Below are 23,640 nucleotides of genomic sequence, written 5' to 3'. Positions count from 1 at the left end.
ATTGGCGGGCCGCATAAAAACGCGCGTAGTGGGGTGGATGAGTGGGGCTGTCACATTGGTCGGTTTAGTTGGGTGTGCGACCAATAGGAGTCCAGGTTACAAACAAGCCTTATTATTGTTTGTACCCAACTAAACCGACCAATAAGGCAGCCCCACTCATCCACCCCACTACGCGTGTTTTTATCGTTGACTGGCCAGGCTGTGCTTCTGTCAGTGTTAAGGATCAACACAAGCAACTTGACACCTGATTTCAACAAACTGCAGTCAGATGCATCATTCTCATTGACATTGTTCTGTTACTTACTGAGTTACTTTGTTTTTCAAATAAATGTGCTTTTTTTTCTTTAAAGACCTTTTATTTTGGCTATTTAAAATATTAATTATTTTACTTAATATACTATGCGGCCCTTTAAAATTGTGAATTTCTGAATGTGGCCCTTGCACGGAAAAGTTTGCCCACCCCTGTGTTAAGTCTATCAGGATCGTCAGAGAATGTAGTGTCAACAAAGAGCATCAGCTGAATTATTAGGGGAAAGACGGTAGGGGCAGCAAGGTAGCACAGTTGCTTCACAGCTCCAGGATCCCAGGTTCGAATTCCCGCTTGGGTCACTGTCTATGAAGTGTGCACGTTCTCCCCGTGTCTGCGTGGGTTTCCTCCGGGTGCTCCGGTTTCCTCCCACAAGTCCTGAAAAACATGCTGTTGGGTGAATTGGACATTCTTCATTCTCCCTCTGTGTACCCGAATGGGCGCCGAAATGTGGCATCTAGGGGCTTTTCACAGTAACTTCATTGCAGTGTTAACGTAAGCCTACTTATGACAATAAAGATTATTATTATTGAACAAAGCTGATTAATTTGCACCACTAAATTAAAGATTCTAACCAGTCAACAAGGAAATAAGTAATTAAATAAAACAATACGAGCTCTGTTACAACAGAACTCTATGCTATGCATCTCATCTATCTCATGCCGAACAACCTTCTCCCAGAATCCAAGGAGTCACATGATATTTATATGACTGCTCCTTATCTTTATCTAGTGGTGAGAAGTATTATTATCTTGTTGTTAACCCTTTGTATTCCTTACAATACACATATTGTTATAGGATGATGTGGATTTTTTGAGGCAGGTTTTAGTAAAGATTCCAGACCTGGACACACACCGGCTGATTATGGGGAGAGATTTTAATACTGTTCTGGACTCTGGGTTGGATTGGTCCTGCCCTAGGTCTCCGAGGGTTTTAGCTATGGTGAAGGAGTTATTGGGGTTTATGGAGAGCAGGAGCGGTGGGGTGGGGGTGAAAGATGTGGCAGATGGGAGTGGTGCCAACCCACCCGTGCTGCCTGGTGGAGTGCATTGATATTCCTTCGGCACTGGGTGCCAGTCCTTCTGGTGATGCTCCCTGAGCTGTCGGCCGCTGCCACTTCCTCCCAGGCAGCACTGGCTGCCCTGAGGTTGACCCTCCAAGACCCTTGTGGGAACAGACCATTCCAATGATTTTGACTGCGTCCAACAATCTGGTCAGTTCGGCATTCCCGATTCATGGGGCTGGTCTCGTTGGTGGCATAGCTGAGAGCTGTGTGGGGTTGACTGAGCAAGACCCGTTTCAGTGTTGGGTTTCCCTTGTTAGCAGGAGACTGGTGAGTGGGTCACAATGAATCAGCCGGCAGGACAGTAATTTATGACATGAAGCCCATGGGGTTCTTTAAGTGGGCCAATTAATATTTTATGGAGATGATGGCCTCGCTGGGCTGAGAGCTGGGAAACTCATAACAATTAGGGGCAGCAGGGTAGCATGGTGGTTAGCATAAATGCTTCACAGCTCCAGGGTCCCAGGTTCGATTCCCGGCTGGGTCACTGTCTGTGTGGAGTCTGCACGTCCTCCCCCTGTGTGCGTGGGTTTCCTCCGGGTGCTCCGGTTTCCTCCCACAGTCCAAAGATGTGCGGGTTAGGTGGATTGGCCATGCTAAATTGCCCGTAGTGTCCTAATAAAAGTAAGGTTAAGGGGGCGGGGTTGTTGGGTTATGGGTATAGGGTGGATACGTGGGTTTGAGTAGGGTGATCATGGTTCGGCACAACATTGAGGGCCGAAGGGCCTGTTCTGTGCTGTACTGTTCTATGTTCTAATTCACACCCGCTACCACACTTAGAAACTTGCCCTCTGTCTCAGTTGGTAGTATAACTGTGATCATTGAATATTTTTAATGCAGAGCTAGATTGATTCCCTTGATAAACAAGAACCAACGTTATTGGGGGTCGAGGCAACATGAAACTCGAAATGCAAACAGATTAGCCATGATGTATTGAATGGCAAAGCTGGTTTGAATGGCCTAAGGGTAGCATGGTGGGCGCAGTGGTTAGCACTGCTGCTTACAGCGCTGAGGGCCAGGGTTCGATCCTGGCCTCGGGTCACTGTCTTTGTGGAGTGGGCACATTCTCCCCACGTATGCATAGGTTTCACCCCCACAACCCAAAGATATGCAAGTTAGGTGGATTGGACATGCTAAATTGCCCCTTAGTTGGAAAAAAATAATTGGGCACTCTAAATTTATTTTAAAAAGGTTTGAATGGCCTCGTTCTGCTCCTAATGTGTATGTTGATATGCTCCCGTCTAGAGGGATGATGGTGGGACAGTGTTGGAGAAGGATGGTGTGGTTAGCCATGTCAAAGGCTGCATGCAGGGAAGAAGAATGAGGGGGGATAGTTTAACTCCATCACAGTAATACTTCAACCTAGATTCAAATCCATCAGCAGATTTCCGGGGCTGCCTGTAACTCACAATTAAAACAATTCGTATATCACACCTGAAATAGTAAAATGGCCAAAGTGCCTCATGGGAGCATTATCAGTCAAAATGTGATAAATGGCCATAAAAGGAGATTTTAGTATAGAAGAAGTCAAAGAAGTAGGTTTTAAAAGGAATGTGCACTGGGGAAGAGAGGCAGAAAGATAAAAACAACAATGGCAAATCATGGGGTTCACTAAAAGTCAAGTGAATACCGCATTTAATATTCAATGCTTCCAGCTTCTTTCTGATCCACCATCGTGAAAGGCTTTGTTCACAGTAATTGTGATAAACCTTTGTTTCTGAATTTTGGAGGTTTTGAGAATGTGATCAGTTTGGATCCCAATTTGGACTTTGCATGAAGGGTAAGATCACTACCATTAGCAACTACTGTAGTTGTGAGGTAGTCTGCAAGTGATGAACAGAGAGACTAAGTCCCCACGCCGCTGGAGAATTCGGCACCAACGACTCCGGCGTCAACGGGCCCCCAAGGTGAGGAATTCTCCATTTACCTCCACTTTCTCAGGGGCTAGGTGGACACCGGAGGGGTTGGGACAGCTCCAGCCTGCGCCGAAGGGACTGCGTGAGTTTGCGCATGCGTCAAAGAGCCGGCGTGATCTCGCGCATGCGCGGAACCGCTGGCGTGTTTTGGCGCATGTTCTCTTCTCCACGCCGGCCGTGGCGAAGCCCTACTGGGGCCAGCGTGGAAGGAAGGAGTGCCCCCACGGCATAGGCCCACCCGCAGATCAGTCGGCCCCGATTGTGGGCCAGGCCACTGTGGGGAGCCCCCTGGGGTCGGATCACCCTAAGCCCCCCCCCATCCCCCGAGGACCGCCCCAGCTGACTCACTTGCCAGGTCCCGCCATGTGGGACCATGCTTAACCCACGCCGGCGGGACTGGCCAAAAACGGACGGCCACATCGGGGCTCAGAGAATTGCCGAGACCGCCGTGGCGTGAACCCCGCCCCCGGCTGAAAAATGCACCGAAGAATATGGCAGCCGGCTTCGGGGAGGCGGGGCAGGATTCGCGCCGCCTCCCTGGAGATTTTCCGATCCGGCGGGGGGTTGGAGAATCCCGCTGAAAAACTGTAGAAGCAGAGATTGCACTCAATGCCAAATTTGGAAGTAAAAATATATTGAGGCGGCTGCATTAAAATATTTCAGACAGACGCTCTAAAATTACTTCTGGATGTGCCATAAGATATCGGGCCAATACAGAACAAATAAAAAAAATGCTTAAAATCGGGAATAAATATAAACAGAAAATGATGGCAACATTTGGATTAGTCAGCATCTGTGATATTATATGTTGATTCTAATATCCAGGGGATTAACTGTGGCAAAATTTTCAAGTGATCATACCATTTATTATTTACTTAATGTGAACTTGAACATACATCTACTGTACAGAGTCCACACACTATCAGTGCCCACTCATACCTGCCAGCAGGAAATGAAATCTCGACAAATTGCAATGCGTGCTTTCTAAAAATAACAGATACAGGTAATTTCAAGGCGGTACTCTAATATCAGGGGTCAGGTAATCATTACAAACTGCTTGATCTGTAATATTCCAGTTTACAATGTCAGCTGAATTTTTCACTAAAATTATTACCTTACAATCACTGTTGGATATTCATTATTGTCATTGTATGTATAATGTACAATTTAGTTTCCAGTGATCTCAGTTAAAAAGATATTAATGCAGTGGCATTGATTTGAAGCTATACATTTTTTCTGTCAATATTTTCTATTCGCTTATCGCACACTGTGCCTACCTGACTGTGATTTTTTTCTTTAATGAGAAAATGTTGTGCAAAGGTAATAAAAGAAGCAATGATTTGAATTTGTGCAGAAGGTCATAGGCGGGATTTACCAGCAATTCATGCCGGCGGGAAATTCCGGCACCATACCAGCGCACAGATTTCCTGGCAGCAAGGAGTGTGGTCAACCTGAAATCATGTTGACAATGGTGGGACCGGTAAATCCTACTGGCCAGTTGCCTCCCCCACCGAAAAACACACAGCGGGGTGATTGGTAAATCCCGCGCATAAAGTCATACATCACAGAAAAGGCCTTTCAGTCTATCGCATCTGCCTCGGTCAAAACAACCATCTAACTATTCTAATCCCATTTCAAAGAGGTTACAGTGCAGAAGGAGGTCATTCGGCACCAACCTTCGGAAAGAGCACCCTACTTAAGCCCACCCCTCCACCCCATCCCTGGAACCCAGTAACCCCACCAAACCTTTTTGGGCACTAAGGGCAATTTAGCATGGCCAATCCATCTAACCTGCCCATCCTTGGTCTGTGGATGGAAACCGGAGCACCCAAGGAAACCCAGGCAGACCTGGGGAGAACATGCTGACTTTGCACAGTCAGTGACCCAAGCCGGGAATCGAACCTGGGACCCTGGAGCTGTGAAGCAACAGTGCTAACCACTGTGCTACCATGACACCCTTTCCCAGCACTTGGCCCATAGCCTTGTATAGAGTCATACAATAAATTGCTGAACAGAGATACAGATAAGGGGAACCTGTGCAGTATCAATTGAGTGCATATCAGCCTTTCCATATGAAACTCTTTTATTCACTATTTTAACAAATTTGTTTGCCTGCCAAAATAGTGAACAGCTATATTACAATTTCATTTGGGATATTTAAAACATTAATTACAAATATCATATGGAGCAAATTGGTCTAAAATGAGAACCCCAATTGCATTTCATGAAAGCTCATTCAAAGGCCAACACACTGGAATCTTGTTTCTCCTGAAAATTAAGCATCCCACCCACAGGAATTTAGAACATTCTGAGTAGCATGCATCTGGTGAGATAGACATCTTCCTGGATTTTCAGGCCAATAAGATGCTGCTTTTGCCTTCCTTCCACACCGAAACTGAGGTATTAGCTGTCTGTAACACGAGCTGTGCTAATGTAGGGCGCAGGGGAGGTGTGCGACCAAGGCAGGATTGGGGGTAAACAGAACTTTCATATTCCTTAACCTTACTTTGGTCTTTACTATTTACAGAATCCAGACAACACTTCAACTAATTCACTCCACATTCTGTGGCCATGCACCTACTGTCTAGCACAGTACAATTGAATGACTCGACAATTTGGCTGGTTTAGCTCAGTGGGCTAAACAGCTGGTGTGTAATGCTGAACAAGGCCAGCAGCACGGGTTCAATTCCCGTACCAGCTGAGAATTCGGAATTCTCCCTCTGTACCCAGATAGGCGCCGGAATTTGGGGACTAGGGGCTTTTAACATTAACATCATTGCTGTGTAGGGCAGCACGGTGGCCTAGTGGTTAGCACAACCGCCTCACGGCGCTGAGGTCCCAGGTTCGATCCCGGCTCTGAGTCACTGTCCGTGTGGAGTTTGCACATTCTCCCCGTGTCTGCGTGGGTTTCGCCCCCACAACCCAAAAATGTGCAGAGTAGGTGGATTGGCCACGCTAAATTGCCCCTCAATTGGAAAAAATAATTGGGTAATCTAAATTTATTAAAAAAAAATCATTGCAGTGTTAATGTAAGCCTATTTGTGACAATAAAAGATTATTATTATATTATTATTATTTGAACACCCATTACTGGCTTAAACAATTTATTTTAACTGATGAGTATCATTATATAAAATTAGCTCAAGTCCTGCAGTGGGGTGGGAATGTGGAATGTTTCCCCACTGTGGAGGCCAATGGGAAAACACGCCAAATTTTCCGTTGCCGATCTCATTAATTATGCTTCGTACTCCTTGATAGGGAAGGCCTGATGTCTGCCTTCCTGTGCAGGCACCATATTGAAAAGGTGCCCAACATCACTGACCCTCTATTGAAGAAAGAAGGTGGGCCTCCTGGAAATTAAGATGGATTTCCAGGAGCACTCTGAGACTGGAAGATAGACCTTGAAATAGAAGATGAGTTTCCAGGAACATTCTAAGGTTGGAAGATGGCACCCCACTCCAGAACACCAAATCTGATAGGTCCAACCTGCAAATCATCCCCCGACCCACTGCTGCGGTCTTCCTGGATCCAGGATTGCGGGTGCCTACAACCTGAATTCGAGAGGCAGCCGCAGGCATTGTTCAGGTGAGTCCTGACATCTGCATAACACATCGTTCCAAATATGTTTCCCACTAGCATCACACAAAGTCCGGGAGTTGGGCCTTCATCTGCATCCCATTCACGGGATGAAAATTAGTTTTACATTAACCTCCGGTAGTTTATTCGACCTGTCATGGTGGGCACCAGCGAAGATCCTGCTGTAAATTCACGCCAGCGTGAAACCGATTTTTGGGCCTCCTGCTGTATTCTACCCCATGCCCACCATCGACCCCGCCTGGGGCGGATTGGGAGAATTTCGCCCATCATCTTCCTCTTCCGAATCCTCTACTCCACGTGTCATTTCAAAACTCGGTTATTCTGTTTCGGACAATACAGTACATAATGATATTTAGAGTCCGAAATGCCTGTTGACCGTTCCTCGGTTTTTCCTGGGGTTTATTCTCCTGCCATAGTTAACCAAATCCTGAGGGCTGTTGGAGCTACCAAAAGAGCATCTAACCTAATTTATCGTGTTTATAGTTCTCCTTTTGTATTGACCCATATGTAAACGATCTTGAAATGCTGCCAGCATTGAATCCTCCATTTGTTTTTGCTGCGTTGAGGGTCCCATTGGTGCCATGAAAGTGGCTGAAAATTAATGTTTCCACAGAATTCTTTTTAAGGTTCAGGAATCTGTTCCAAAAACATCCGTTTCTGAGAATTTAACTCCATCAAGACCAGGAGCCTATCTACATTCAATCCTTCAGCACAATCCAACAATTTGAAAGCAAGTACTAAATTTGGGATAGCCAAATAGAATCTTTGTAATTTTATAACTTATTTCTGCACCATTACCTGTTAAATCCCATGATATATTTTGCTATGGAATAGCCATCCAATCTTCCAAATGTATCAAAGTCTATGACCATGTATTTAACAGATCATCTTTCTTACAATGTGGAGATGCTGCCGTTTGACTGGCGTGGGCACAGTAAGAAGTCTTACAACACCAGGTTAAAGTCCAACAGGTTTTTTTCCGAAACACTGGCTTTCGGAGTGCAGCTCCTTCATCAGGTGAATGAAGAGGTGAGTTCCACAAACACATATATAGACAAATTCAATGACACAAGATGATACTTTAAATGCAAATCTTTACAGGTAATTAAGTCTTTACAGGTCCAGGCAGTGCAACTGGAGAGAGGTATAATCACAGGTTAAAGAGGTGTAAATTATCTCAAGCCAGGACAGTTTGTAGGATTTCGCAAGCCCTGGCCAGATGATGTGTGTGTGGGAGGGGGGGGGGGGGGGGGGGGGGGTGTGTGTGAACGTAATAGGACATGAATCCAAGGTCCCGGTTGAGGCCGTATTCATGTGTGTGGAACTTGGCTATCAGTTTCTGCTCGGCGATTCTACATTGCCGCGTGTCCTGAAGGCTACCTTAGAACGCTTACGCAAAGTTCAGAGGCTAAATGCCCTTGACTGTTGAAGTGTTCCCCGACTGGAAGGGAACATTCCTGCCTGGCGATTGTTGCGCGATGTCCATTCATCCACTGACGCAGCATCTACATGGTCTCGCCAATGTACCATGCCTCGGGACATCCTTTCCTGCAGCTTATGAGGGAGACAACGTTGACCGGGTCGCACAAGTATGTATCGTGTACCTGGTGGGTGGTGTTCTCACGTCTAATGGTGGTACCCATGTCGATGATAAATCTTCCTTCAACCTTCCAAATGATGAGCCTCTAGCTCTGAAAATACCTTGCAACTGATCATGCTTCTGGTGGGAAGCAAAAATGCCAAGGCCATACCTTGCACTTCCTTTGGTTAGGACATGTCCATCGTTAGGGTAAATTTTCCAGTTCTGCCCGCAACGGGAATTATCGCTGTGGGACGGACAATTTGAACATACATTTAAAGGTCCATTGATCGCGAGTGGGAATTTTTGGTCTCGGAGTGGGTGGGATCAAAAAATCATATAGAATATAGAATCCTTACAGCGCAGAAGGAGGCCATTCAGCCCAGCGAGTTTGCACTAACCCTCCGAAAGCCCCCACCCTATCCCTGGAACCCAGCTTAACCTTTTGGGAACTAAGAGGCACTTTAGTATGGCCAATCCGCCCAGCTTGCACATCTTTGGACTGTGGGAGAAAACCGGAGTACCCGAAGGAAACTTATGCAGACACAGGGAGAAAGTACTAACTCCACACCGAGGCAGGAATCGAACCTTGTCCCTGGTGCTGTGAGGCAGCAGTCCAATCGCTGTGCCACCGTGCCACCCCACCCTTAGTCTTCACCTATAGCCATCCTACATGACCAATGTTAATAGAATCCAAGCCAGATGGTGAAGTCAAAACCAAAACAGTGCTGTTTGTTTACAAAGTGAGTTTATTGGCTTTGTTGAGTCTCATAGCTCTCCCCATGCACCCAATATTCAAGCTGTCCTGTATTTATTCTCTTTTAGTCGAACAAAAATAAATAAATCACACAAAAATCAAAAATTATTGGGGGCATGACAACTTCTAGTGGAGCACTGTAGGTAAAACATAAACATGACAGGAAACTTAACTAATTAAACCAAACTATCATTCCAGTGTGATGATGGACCCCAGCCCCTATGGCACCTGGAGGAGACCTCTCCAGGGCCAGCTGCCATGAACATACCAGTAGATGGGCAGTCAGGTTGGATGATCCCCTCAACTGCCCATTGTTTGGATCTGTTAATGGTCACCTCGTCCAGGCCAAGGAGAAAGCTTATGAGGAGGTCCTCCTACTTCCCAAACCCCTTCCGCACAGGGGTCCCCTATTTATACTCTTTACAATTAATCAAAAATATAAAGATCAATAAATTAAATAAAAAATGAGAGGAGGTGACAGCCCCTGGTAGGGCACATTAACTAAAACAAAACGTCAAAGGAAAGTTAACTAACTAAACCAAAATGTTATTTCTGGTGATGAGGCACCCCAACCTCTACGGGGCCCACCGGTAATGGAAGACCTGAAGTGGATATCGCATGCTTCCTCTCGAAGACTGCCCGGCTGTGAACATAGCCAGAGTAGACAACCTCAACCGCCCGCCCCCACCTATTTATCGGTAGTCAAAGTACTTAATTGAACCTGTGAATTCCAACAATATAGTTAACATACCTTTAACAATACAGGCCACTATGCCACAAGACCTCCAGACACTTAACTAAGCAAGTGATGGAATAACATACTAACCCAGCTCTAGAGAATGAAAAACTTGGAATTTAAGCAAAGCAGTGAAGTTAAGTAGCCCGATCACCTGGCATGGGCATTTTGCATTTTGAAAGACTAATATTTATATTGATGGCATTGAACCAAAGTATTTAATGTTGACCCAGATCTTGCATGCAGTGATAATGATGGTCAGATTGCAGCTGCAACGAAAAATGCCTCCTCTTCTACACATTTCTTCTAGGGTCTTCAGAGCTCAACTTTCACAGAAATGTGCAGTACAGGGTCCCTCAGGGAACTATGACAACTGGAGCAGAGTGCGGATAGATGGAATACTACCCTTTTTGAAGGCACAAACTGCTATATGGTAAGCTTAAAGGTCCCGTCTGAATTTTAATGAACGGATTAGCTTAGTTAAGCATGTGGAGGTCTTGTGGCACAGTGGCCAATATTGGTAAAGGTATGTTAACTATATTGTTAGGATAGACAGGTTTAATTAAGTACTTTGAACACCTAAAAATAGGTGCATAGGCAAATGGTTGACAGTGAGTAAAGGGTAAGTTGGGTGAGATTGGTATGTGGATGGGGTAGGAGGTGGATGGGGTAGTAGGTCAGTGGGGTGGGTAAGTGGGTAGCGTTGACGTGGATAAAATGGGTAGGTGCATAGTTGGGTGGGGTGGTAAATTATTAGCTGGAGGATGAGGTGGGTAATTAGGTGGTAGGTGGGTTGGGTTGGCTTGGGGAGTAGCCAGGTGGTTAGTAGGGCAGTCAGGGGTGGGGGCAGTCACATGTCCATCTTGGATGATCAAGAGACCTGAAGATTTGGCCCATTATGCATGTAACCAGACTCCAAATTTTGAAATCCATCATGGAATCAACTTCAGCTCAGTAGAAGAATTATTTCCCATCGGCTGTTTTTATTTTTCCCAGTGGAAAAGTGCACCTTCTCCAAAAAAATTGTTAAAAGGTTTTGAACAGAGCACATCAGATAACAGCAAATCATTCACAATTTTACTTCTGCATTTTTGTGCAAAAATGGAGAGAGTAGAATTGCAAGAAACAAAAATCTTTTGAGTTTCACCTTGCTGGTTTTCTGTCAGTTTTGAAACTTGCCTCCGCTGTTGGCTCCTTTATCAATACAGCCCGTCACTATTTGGATTGTGATGCATAACTGATAAATGATAAACATGAGCATTTATGTAATAGTACAGAATGAACCTTATGTCAAAATAAAATGGATATAGGCTTATTTTGCTTTCTATAGTTGAGGTATCGCCATCGCATTTATCAATTTAGTGAAGTCAGTTTTCATGCTATCTTTGTATTAGCATCAGTTCATTTTGGAAGAACAATCCATTTGTTTTAATGAATCCAATCATTATTTAATTTATACTAGAGACCTGTAGTCCCTCTAACACCATTTACATGTGTTCACTTTAATGCAGAAAACATGAGTTCTTTAATGTTCACCTTGCATGGCTTACGAATACAATTATGAACATAATTACAAACAACAATTCAAAGGATTATACATGGGGATGAATTTCTTCAGGGGTTCTCCTGTTTGATCGCTGGAGCAGTGGTCAATGGTTAAACAGGAGACCATTAAACCCTCTCCCACTGAAATTCATCCCTACATAACCCAATGCTTACTATGCCATTAGCAAATAGATGTTTACAACCTGAACTGGCTCTGGGATGTAGCTGTTCCACAGGAAGTTTTCAGTGGCAACAGGCAATGATGTAATTTCAGTCACTCTGTCACCATCCTGCGCAAAGTCAGTCACTGCTGTATAGTAAATAGATGATCGGGAACATATGCCTCGAATGCAAGGTGCTTGATGTAGGTCCACATGACACGAGGAAAGGGCGAGGTTTGCTCCTGAATATCCTACACTTGGTACATCTAGATGGAATGAAAGCAATCATTTTATAAGTATTACTCATTTCATTCTTAGTTTCAAAAAAATGAAGTATTCCAGACAAATCCGTACATTTGAAGGATGTGACCTTGCATTGGTGAAAATGTGGACCGACTGCAGTAGAAGAGCATTGCATCATAATTAAAGTTGGGAATAGTTCCAGATTGTTTCGGCTCCAAGACCTCTAATCATTAACTTTAACAGATGAAACTGCACGAGCACCAGCTATCCTGAGGGAAACTTCAGAGAAAACCAGCTCCTAGTACTAGATACATAAAAATACCAGACACATTTACCTCAGAGTGAAAATCAAATAGGGGGAAGGGAATAAATTGGTAACCTATGTAATTCAAAGGGGTAGTTAGAGGGGTCTGTACTGGGAGTTTCTCTGAACAAAAGTACACAGGAGCCAGGGCAGGGAGGTTGACAGGCCAGAAACCAACTCATCATAGCGTGATTCTATACCCTAACTCTGTTGAAGGCAGCACAAAAATGACATCAAGGTGCAAGTCTACAGAACACTAATGGCTGTGCACTGCCGACTTCCTGGCACACTTTAATTTATGTTAAACAGTTTAGTGCGCACCAGTTCCAACTTGTATGGATCATCAGGAAGGAAATAGAATTAAAGTAGTAAACTATGGAGTGTATTTGGTCGTCACCATTTACACTACAGCGGATGACTCTCAGTAATGCAGCCTTTGGTGACAGCTTCAATCTAAGCTACAACTTTTGGCATTATAGTCCTGGATTTCAACCTCTCCTCCAGCTTGCCAGACATGAGAGAAAACATTGTTAGGGACTTATAAACTGTTGTATTGCTCCAGCAAACTGTTCCTGCATAGAAAAATGGAACTGATAAAACACAACCACATACAAATGGGGGTACATAACAATAATCTTTATTATTGTCACAAGTAGGCTTAAATTAATACTGCAATTAAATTACTGTGAAAATCCATTAGTCGCCACACTCCAGCGCCTGTTCAGGTACACAGAGGGAGAATTCAGAATGTCCAATTCACCTAACAAGCACGTCTTTTGAGATTTGTGGGAGGAAACCGGAGCGCTCGGAGGAAACCCATGCAGACATGGGGAGAACTTGCAGACTCCGCCCAGGCAGTGGCTCAAGCAGGAATCGAACTTGGGACTCTGGAGCTGTGAAGCAACAATGCTAACCACTGTGCTAACAAAATATCCTCTTTCGGGATGGCAACATGCCCATTCCCCCCAACCAGCCTCTCAAGCAGTGCCATGTTGACCATGGGCAGCAAACTGAATCATAGTCAGCTACCATATCTTACAGTCTGCAGTCTGGTGTTCTTAGGTTAGATCTCTTCAAGGTGACTCACTATGTTCATCTCAAGTGGCCTCTTGAGTATGATCAGAGCCCTTCATTTCCCAGTTGTAGATCTTGTAGGAGCACCATACTGTTAGACATGTTGGAGAGTTTAAGGGTTAAAATCAAACGGATCTATATAACCAAAACTGGTCGTACAGAAACAGGCTTTCAAAGATAAACAAGAAAACAGTGAAATATGTTTGCAAGGAAATAAATGATTGGAACAACAACTGACCATGAGTGATTAATGTAAAATTCTAGTGGCCAGATGGTATAGAATGGTTGTTTAAGTAAGTAAGCTGACAATAAACTGTTCTTGGACAGTTTCTTTATCTGAGAACAGATAAATCATATGGTCTTATATGTGAAGTGTATGTTTTAATTAGGCAAACTGAGGTACATAAAAGAGGATGGTTTACCAGAGCTAGCTGGAGAATTAGAAAAGGAGATGTAACAGATGCTATTCCTTTGTACTTTGTATCTTGCATGTGAATAAAACCAGTTCTAATTAATCCACTACCATGCTTACACAAAGGGTACTGTGATGAATCGTAAAAGGAAGGAGACTAACCAACAATTTCTTCAACAGAGTGGAAAATAATACCTAAAATAGACTCTCAGGGCACGATTCTCTGGAAAGACTTCTAAGTGTGGTGACGAGGGGGAACTGCCGTGTGCTTCCCGGCCCTTAGCCCAGCGAGGCCGGTAACACAATTCAAGGTTAATTGGTCCACTTAATGAAGTCCCACGGGCTTCTCACAGCAAATGAAGGCATGCCGGCCGATTTGCTGGCACCGCGCTTGCCAGCCCCCACCCCTCTGCTAACTAGTTCGAACAGCACTTAAACAACACTTTCACAGCCAACCCCAGTCAGCTTGTGACCATGGCGCCGAAAAGACCAGCCCCAAGTATCAGCAATGCAGACCTGATGCGACTCCTAGATGTGGTTGAGGCCAGGAGGGATGTCCTGTTCCCCTGAGGGTCCAGGAGGGTGGACCACAGGGCAGCCAATGTCAACTAAGATGAATTGTCAGCGGCCATCAGCTCGGGGGGCATGTGCAGTAGGACTGGCCTTCTGTGCTGTAAGAAGAGCATTCACCTACACAGGCAGCACGGGTCAGTTGACCCCCCCCCCCCACCCCACAACCCCCCCACCAACCCCCCCACCCCACAACCCCCCCCCCACCCCCCCCCCCCCCCCACCAAACCCCCCCCCCCTCCAAGGAAGATACAATCGTCACAGCTGTCATTCCCACTCTCCACCAGTACAGAAACACGCACCTCAATGGGAAACATTTGGCAGGCTTCAGGGGTACAATCTGGTGAGCACCACACAGCTGCTGATGCACATCAGGTGGAGGCAGGAACCCCTAGGCAAGACAGGAGTAGGATATCTACTGGATCCCAGGACCCAGCTGGGTCCCAGCCTGATGCTGAGCCTGTGGTACAAGCTAACCCGGAGCTGATGAAGAGGATAGGGTGTGGCCGGGCCATTCTGAGGGCGATGTCAGCGATATTCCATCAGGTCCATAGGCAAATGGAGGTGTCCCAGTGCCTACGGCTTCAGGGGTTGTCGGCGGCAATGCGTGACACCTAGGCCAACACTGCTAGGGTGGCGACCACAGTGGAGAGCCTGGTGCATAACATTGGCACCATTAGTAAAGGCGTCGAGCAATGGGTGACCGCCATGGTTGATGGTCTTAGGAGAATGTCCGACTCAATGGTGGATGTTGCCCATTATCAGGCTGACCTTGCTGAGGTGCTGTGGGACATGTCCGGCTCTCAGGTGGGAATAGCTGAGGCACTGCGGAGCTTGTCCCTGTTGCTGGTGGGCATTGCCGAGGCATTGCAGAGCATGGCCCAGTCACTGAGGAATATCGCCGAGGGTGTCGTCACCTTTGTGAAGACTTTGGGGAGCTGCCAGGACTGGCTGAGTCAGATAATGAAGGAGCAGCTGGGGCTCAAAACAGTTGTCCCTTCGTCATAAGGTGAACCCCGGGACCCTCTGGCACCAAACGAAGGAGGGGGCGCTGGGTGCCAACCCGGGCCTGTTCCATAGAGTGGGGATGGTGGCCACCAGCACCCCCACCCTCCCCCGGGTTCCACCCCTCAGATGAGGCCACGACTCAAGGTCAGCACACGGGACAGGGTGGCATGGCTTTACATGTGCCATGTGCGCCGGGGCCCTCTGGCCTCAGAGGACGCCCGCTAGGGGCATTGAAGGCCACGGGATGAGGTAAACAGCTCTTCCTCTGGTGACTTAACAGTTTGCCCACTTTAGAGGGAAAGTCTATGGACCATGAAGCACATGGCAACAAATCTGGAGACTCTTTCAAACTTTGTCGGACATTTGCAGACCTAATAATATAGCTGTTGTTTGCAATATCTTGAAATTAACATTCATCTCTTTGTATCGTCAGGTGTGAAAGAGGGAGGATCAAAATATCATGACAACTGCCAACACACAGACCTGCATGATATTTTACCTGGTGTAACAAACCAGTTGAATGTTGAGTGCTCAGAAGTCCTTGCTTTTTATGTATGCCCTGCTTCTTGATATAATTGGGTGCAATCAATCATTCCATATGCCTGAGGGAAGATGTTGACGCTCGAAGTCCAGAGCTCTGTGTTCCGGCCTCAATTAGAGAGTGATGTATTTAGTAGCCTTACTGAAACATTCATTGGCACCTGTTTAACGTGGAAATATGGAGCAACTTAATTTATGTTGTTAATGTCACCTGTTAAGGTCTGGGATTTATTTTTAAATCATGTGCAGTAAACAGCAAGCCAAGTAGCAGCTTCCACAGGTGCTAAATGGAGCACCCCGTAATCTCCACTGAGTTTTGAAAGGCAGCAGTCGTCAATATGACTCATTGATTGGGGGCACCACAGCTGTATTCTGGGTTCCATGCAAGGACCCACTTGTGCCAATTTGTTGCATAAAGGCCTTAGCCAGTGTGGATACAGTTGAGGAGTGCCCAATTTGGCATGGTAGGTTGAAGCCGGGTGGGCAGGCTGTGGGATCTATGATGAGGAAGAGGTTTTTAACGGTGGCACATTGGTTCCATTCCTGCTGCCACAGGGCCTCTGCTGTTGTTCCTTGGCACAGTGATCTTAGCCATGTAGGCTGCCATAATGGAAGGTGAGCAGCAGTTGGACTGGTAAAGTCCTTGTGTAGCCGCTGGCTTAGGTTCATGTAGACCTTCTCCAGGAGCATTTTTGATACAAACTCCCTCTTTATATGAGAGGACGGGTTGCTGCTCAGGACTGAAGCCAGGGGAGTAGAGTTGATTGAAGGGTACCGGGGATGATCTGCATTGTTATGCTGAGCTGGGTATCTACAAGATTGGTATTCGACGAGTTGCATCATACTGGTACACAGTACTTTGCAGTGGAGTAGATGATGGCAAGACCTGAGGTTCTTAAGGTTTGAGTATTTTATGTATCAGAGCATACATTCCTGCTGGTAAAGGTTCACGTGATGTGTACTGACACTGGCAGTGTTCGCTCAGACTTTGCATTTCTCCATTTTATATTGTATGAGCAACATCTCTCAATAAAACCTCTCATCGTGCTTGAAAGAAACCAGAGTACAGGCACCTCCATATTTTTTTTCTTTGCGGTGAACAAAGAAATATATCAAAAGAAAAAACGGGCGATGTTAAGATTGAACAAAACCTTTGGTCAATCCATTTGTTGCAGGATGATACCGAGCTGCCTTGATATGGCGTATACCCGTTCACTTCAAGTTGTCCTCGAATTCCTTCATAGTGAACTGAATATCATTGTCACTGATAATCTGGTCCGCTGTTCCAAATCTTGTGAATATTTCATCGAGTTTCTCAATGGTGTGCTCAGTCGTCATTGACTTCATGATCCTGACTTCTGGCCATTGAGTGTGTGCATTCACAATCACTATAAAATGTGACCCTCCACTGAGCCAGCATAATCTAAGTATATTCTAAGCCATGGCTGTGATGACCATTCCCGCAGATATAATGGTTGCAATTGTGGAACGTTCCTTAGTTTTGCACAGGATTAAAATTGGCCTACTTTCTCTTCAATTTGAGCATCTAATGCTAGCCACCAGAAATAACTGTGTGCCAGTTCCTTCATCCTCACCACATCAGGATGTCCCTCAGGTAGTCGGTCAAGGACTCCATTCTGCACTGTCAACTCAAAATATTTGTGTAATGTAGGGCTTGAGGTCTGGATTTTTCCTATGAACACCTAGCGTTCATTTTTGTACCAGGTCTATTACCTTCCCCATCATTGGACCAGTTATTTTGTATTTCTGAAATTGAGATGATGGCACAGGTACATTATCCACGAGCGAGAAATACAATATATTGACAAAATGTTCTTCCGATTCATGCTCGACTTGCAACGGCAATCTTTACAAAGCATCAGCATGTGCATGGTGCTCTGATTTGCGATATTGGATATTGTGTTTCCGTGCCGACAATATCAAAGACCATCTTTGTAACCTATTGGCTGCCAAAAAAGGCAAACCTTTATACAGCCCAAAGATTGCCGTCCAGGGTCAAAAGAGTTCAATGACATCCATAAAAGTATTGTTGGAACCTAATTACCCCCAAATGATCCTCTTTTTCCAGCTCTTAGGAGCTGGTGAAGCAAATGCTATTGGTCGATCCTCTCCTGAAAGCATGATGTGTGAGACAACTGCACCAACTCCATAGAGCGCTGCATCTCAAGCAAATTGTAACTTCAATTTGGGATTAGTAAAATCGACATAATCCCAAATGACCATAGGCTGCTTTCCCCTTTGAGGGGGAGAGCTGACTGGTGGTGATCACTTAACCGGAGAATCATCACACGTCAGGTGAGGAGCAAGATTGAGAAGGTGGGCTTTCATGAATAACCTCAGCTGGTACGGGAATTTAACCCATGCTGTTGGCGTCACTCTGCATCACAAACCAGCTGTCCAGCCACTGATTTTAACCAGCCGACAGTTTAGAATTTTAATATGTCAACAGCTCTGACTTCCATAAGGCATTGTTACCTCATTGTATGCACTTTTGCATTCTTACGACCAGTGCAATGCCTGTTTGACACATAGCAATGTGTGTAAAGGCTCCAATTGTGTTCCTAAATTTGGCACAAATTTACCATAGCCATGGATTAATCCTAAAAACAGCCTTAATTGTATCATATTTGAGGACATGGTGCTTCTAAGATTGCTAATATCTTCTTCAGTTCCTTGTGTAAGCCATCCCATCTTTATCAATGATATGACGCAGGTTGAATTTTTAAAAATTAATTTACGGCATGTGGGCATCGCTGGTCAGGCCAGCATTTATTGCCAATCCCTAATTGTCCTTCAGAAGATGGTGAGCTGCCTTTTTGAACAACTGCAGTCCCGGAGGTGCAGGTACACCCATTGTGCTGTTAGGGAGGTTGTTCCAGGATTTTGCCCCAGCGACAGTGAAGGAATGACGATATATTTCCAAGTCAGGGTGATGAGTGACTTGGATGGGAGCCTCCAGGTAGTGGGGTTCTCAGGTATCTTATGGTAATTTATGGATGACTTGAAAGTCACACTTTTCCTTTTTAACTCAGGTTGTGGCTTTGTAAATGCTTCAGAGTAGCTTCAAATTCTTCAAGTGTTCCTGCTCATTTGAAAATGTGATGAGTATGTCATCTGAATAATATTGCACCTCTTTCAGCTCACTTAGAATTTGATCCATGGATCTTTGAAAAAGAGCAGGAGCAGATGTTATTCCAAAACAAAGTCTTCTGTAATAAAACAGATCTTTGTGCGTTACAATGGTGAGTTGCAGCTATGATTCTACAGCCACAAAGGAAGATATGCCCGTGAAAGATCAATTTTACTGAATTTCTGCAGAAAGTCCAGCAAATGATCAGCAATAATGGATAATAATCTACGCACAATACTGGGTCAATGGTTGTTTTAAAATATCTACTTATTAGGTGACACGATGGCACAGTGGTTATCACTGCTGCCTATGGTGCCGAGGACCCGGGTTCGATCCCGGCCCCGAGTCACTGTCTGTGTGGAGTTTGCACATTCTCCCCGTACCTGCATGAGTTTCACCCTCATAACCCAAAGATGTGCAGGTTAGGTGGATTGGCAACACTAAATTGCCCCTTAATAAAAAAATAAGTAAAATAACATCTCCACATATTCTCATTGAGCCATCATTTTACAATATAGGAACTATTGGTGTTGCCCAATCACTAGTAGCAAGTAATTCAATGACTCCTGTTTAGACTGGTCTTTCTTGTACTTTTTCAACAATTTTGGGTTAGGCGTATGGTACAGTTCTAGCTTGGAGACACTTTGGTGTACTGTTTACCTTGATTTTTAAATGCACCTCAAGTCCAGTTATTCAGTCTATTGAATCTTCGAACACCTTCTCATTCTTCAGCAGCAAGTTGCTCTTTGAATGTTGATCTACTGTTTCCAGTTGAGTCTAATCTTTGGCAACTATGCTCTACCAAATAAAGTTGGGAAATTCCACATTGTGAAGAGGCAACTTCACCGTCTGTCCATTTGCTCTGCTTTGACCGTAATGAATCCTTATAAAGGTACAACCTTTTCCAGGCGTCAGGGTGGCACAGTGGTTAGCACTATTGGCTCATGGGACCCGGGTTCAATTCCAACTTTTGGTGACTGTGTACTTCGTACTTTCTGCCCATGTCTGTGTGGGTTTTCTCCGGGTGCTCTCGTTTCCTCCCACAGTCCAAAGATGTGCAGGTTAATTGGGGTTACGGCCATAGAGTGGAGTAGTGGGCCTGGGTAGGGTGCACTTTCAGAGGCTCCATGGAGATTCGATGGGATGAATGGCCTCCTTCTTCACTGTAGGGTTTCTATGGTTTAGTATACATCCTTTGGATTGCAATATATGGCTTTAAAGGCAGATGCTTCATCTTATGATTATAAATTGTCTCGGTATTAACGATACAGCTGCACGCATATCCACTTCAGTTTTGATTTCATGATCTTTGAGTTTTGTGTATGCCCAAAAATGTTGTTTATTGTCCCACACCAGCAAGAAACCTAGTTTCTGCTCCTGTCGTAGCTCTGCTGTGTTGTCTTCTGAGTGGTCTTGAACTCCATCTCCTTAGTAGACATAGCTAGTCTGTTTAGACATCTTCTTGCAAATCCTTGGTATTGGAGAGGTTTTCAGAGTGCAATATGTCTTTACAATATGGCCCTTTTTGCCACACTTCTTGCATGTATTTGTTCTACTCCAGCATTTCCGTGCTGAGTGTCCATCAGGGACATGGTTATACCCTTGCAGCCTTGCTCCTTGTGGTATCCATTTTATGGGTTCTTGATCCAGCCCCTATCTGAGAAACATCTTGCATACATGTGTCAACTTCCACGGCAACTTTCAAACCACTTACAGTAAGCAGCTTCCACTGAATATCTTCAATGCAGAGTCCACATACCAGCCCATCATGAAGAGTATCAAGTGTTGCACAAACTCTCAATATTTTGCTACTCTTCTTAAAGTTATTGTGAAATGTAAATGGTTTCACCTTCTTCCTGACTAAGTTGATGGAACTGAAACTTTTCTGCAATCAATAATGGTTTAGTAGAGAAATGCCCCTCTAAAGTTTTCATTAGTTTGATGTAGATCTTTTCTCCCAATTTTGCTGGGTGGGCTACATTTTGTTGCAGGATAAAAGTTTTACGTTCTATTAAACTGAGAAATGTTACGATCTTTAGGTCCCCCGGTGTCTGATTTGCTATGTGATATAATCAGCATGAGGTCGAATCAACCAGATCATAATTAAATCAAATGCCTGTGCTTCCCACCATTTCAGATGCCAGCTCCAAGGGTCTATATTTCAACCAACTTCCTCCCCTCCTAATCTTTTGAAGGTATAACACAAAAGGCCCCCTTATCCACAAACAACCAGAATTCTTTTCCTATTGCCCGACTGCAGTTTGACTTTTCTCTCGAGTAGTTGCTTGTACAGAGTCAAAAGACTTCTGAATCCCCATTACTTGTAGCCCGTGTAGCTTTGCCACGATGTGTGTGTGTGTATGTGTGTGTGTTGAGAATGTATTATTGCTGCTGGGCTGAAGGTGTCATGTTTCACTGTAGTTGGCCAACTTTGCAACATCGTTATTTAGTGTTACCTCTAGTTTAAAAAATGTCCAAGCCCAAGAGGCACAGCAGATATTGTCAGCTGAGATGAATGTCCGAGACAGGGTTGGAGACGGATTGTTGATATAGTGATTGAAAAGGGTTGGCATAGAACAGATCTTTGGAGACGCCTGTTGGGCTTTTTCCTTCAGTTGATTGTCTCATCATCCATGTGCACCCTGCACCGTTTCTCTCAGAGTAATAATTTAATGGCATCAGTAACGCACGGAGAACTCTTGATATTTTGACAAGGAGACCCAGTGTGCCAGATGGTGTTGCATGCTGCAGTGAGATTGAGAGAGAAAGCGCCTGTTTGGGGATATTTTCAATAAGGTGGTCAGGGCAATAGCCTGGTCTCATGTGCCTCGCCAGAATCCAGCTTGTTCAGTGATGCACCATCGATTGCACGCGAGGCGAGTGATTTACCAATGTCAGGCTGTAATTAACTAGAACACAGCCTGGCGATCGTCTACAGTGGAAAGGAACGATCGTCAGGCTTCTGAGCATTTATACCTCGTTGATAGAGGCGTGGTTAACTCAGCCTCTCGGCCAATCGGTCGAGAGGCACATGACCGACCAGGGCCAATGGTAAGCCGACGTTCTGGCCCAATGGCAGACGAGTATGCAGATCATATCATCACATTCACCCCTTACGGAGAAGGAAGGCGGGGGGGGGGGGGGTGTGAACGAGACCCGGGGGGGGGGGGGTGGGGGGAAGATCTGATGATATGAGTAGCCGTCGGGAGAATAATTTTCTCTCCGTACCCTTGTCGAATTTGGGGGCTTGCCACTGGCCCAGACATAACAATATTTACAAAAGGAAGTCCATGGGACCGTAGAACTCTAGATGGATTCGATCAGTCGTTTGGTGGTCCTTGACGTCCTGGCCGAGGGCCGTAGTGGAGGAGGTGTCGTCGGATCGGCTGATGGTCCTGCTGATGTCCTGGAGTCCGGGAGCGATAGACCTCGAGTAGTCTCCGTCACCTGAGCTGGCCGCGGAGACGCCATGGATGAGGGATGGGGAAGCTGAGTGGGGTGCTGGGGTGAAAAAGGGGAGGGGGGGTCTGTGGTGGGGGGGGGGGCTGCACGCCGGCGGGTGCCAGGTCCCGGAGGGAGACCGTGTCCTGCCGACCGTCGGGGTACTCCACATACGCATACTGCGGGTTAGCGTGGAGTAACTGGACATGCTCCACCAACGGATCGGACTTGTGCACCCGCACATGCTTCCGGAGCAAGATGGGTCCGGGGGTGACCAGCCACGTCGGGAGAGGGGATCCGGAGGACGACTTCCTGGGGAAAACAAGAAGACGCTCATGAGGCGTCTGATTAGTTGCAGTACAGAGGAGTGAGCGGATAGAGTGCAGTGCATCGGGGAGCACCTCTTGCCATCGGGAAATAGGGAGATTTCTAGACCGGAGGGCTAGTAGTATGGTCTTCCAGATGGTACCATTCTCCCGCTCGACCTGTCCGTTACCCCGGGGGTTATAGCTGGTCGTCCTGCTAGAGGCGATGCCCCTGTCGAGCAGGAATTGACGCAGCTCGTCGCTCATAAATGAGGACCCCCGATCGCTGTGAATGTACGCGGGGTAGCCGAACAGTGAGAAGATGGAGAGTAGGGCCTTAATGACGGTCGATGTGGTCATGTCGGGACAGGGAATGGCGAAGGGGAAGCGGGAGTGTTCGTCGATAACCGGCAGGAAGTAAATGTTGCGGTTGTTAGAGGGAAGGGGCCCCTTGAAGTCAATGCTAAGACGTTCGAAGGGGCGGGATGCTTTGATCAGGTGTGCGCGCTCGGGGCGGTAGAAGTGCGGTTTGCACTCGGCGCAGATGTGGCAGTCACGGGTTACTGACCTGACTTCCTCGATGGAGTAGGGCAGGTTGCGGGCCTTAATGAAGTGGTGTAGGCGGGTCACCCCTGGATGGCAGAGGTCTGCGTGGAGGGAGCGGAGGCGGTCTATCTGCGCGCTGGCGCAGGTACCGCGGGACAGGGCATCAGGAGGCTCATTGAGCTTCCCAGGACGATACAAGATATCGTAGTTGTACGTGGACAACTCGATCCGCCACCGTAAAATCTTGTCATTTTTGATCTTGCCCCTTTGTGCATTATCAAACATGAAGGCTACTGACCGTTGGTCTGTGAGGAGGGTAAACCTCCTGCCGGCCAAATAGTGCCTCCAATGTCGCACGGCTTCGACTATGGCCTGGGCTTCCTTT

At 45.9% G+C, this 23,640-nt stretch overlaps 1 protein-coding gene across 1 annotated transcript in view; it reads right to left on the bottom strand.

Annotated features, from left to right (window-relative positions):
- vwdel (von Willebrand factor D and EGF domains-like) overlaps positions 1-23,640 on the bottom strand; it is a 381,724-nt gene that overhangs the window by 177,506 nt on the left and 180,578 nt on the right. The window contains exon 8 of the mRNA XM_038797496.1: positions 11,704-11,927. Within this exon, the coding sequence (XP_038653424.1) occupies positions 11,704-11,927 (224 nt within the window). The remainder of the gene's footprint in view (positions 1-11,703; positions 11,928-23,640) is intronic.

Source organism: Scyliorhinus canicula, chromosome 5 (assembly GCF_902713615.1).
Source record: "Scyliorhinus canicula chromosome 5, sScyCan1.1, whole genome shotgun sequence".
In the NCBI taxonomy this organism is placed as follows: Eukaryota; Metazoa; Chordata; class Chondrichthyes; order Carcharhiniformes; family Scyliorhinidae; genus Scyliorhinus; species Scyliorhinus canicula.
The sequence above is the reverse complement of the archived record's forward strand: the minus strand, read 5'-3'. Positions and strand labels throughout refer to the sequence as shown.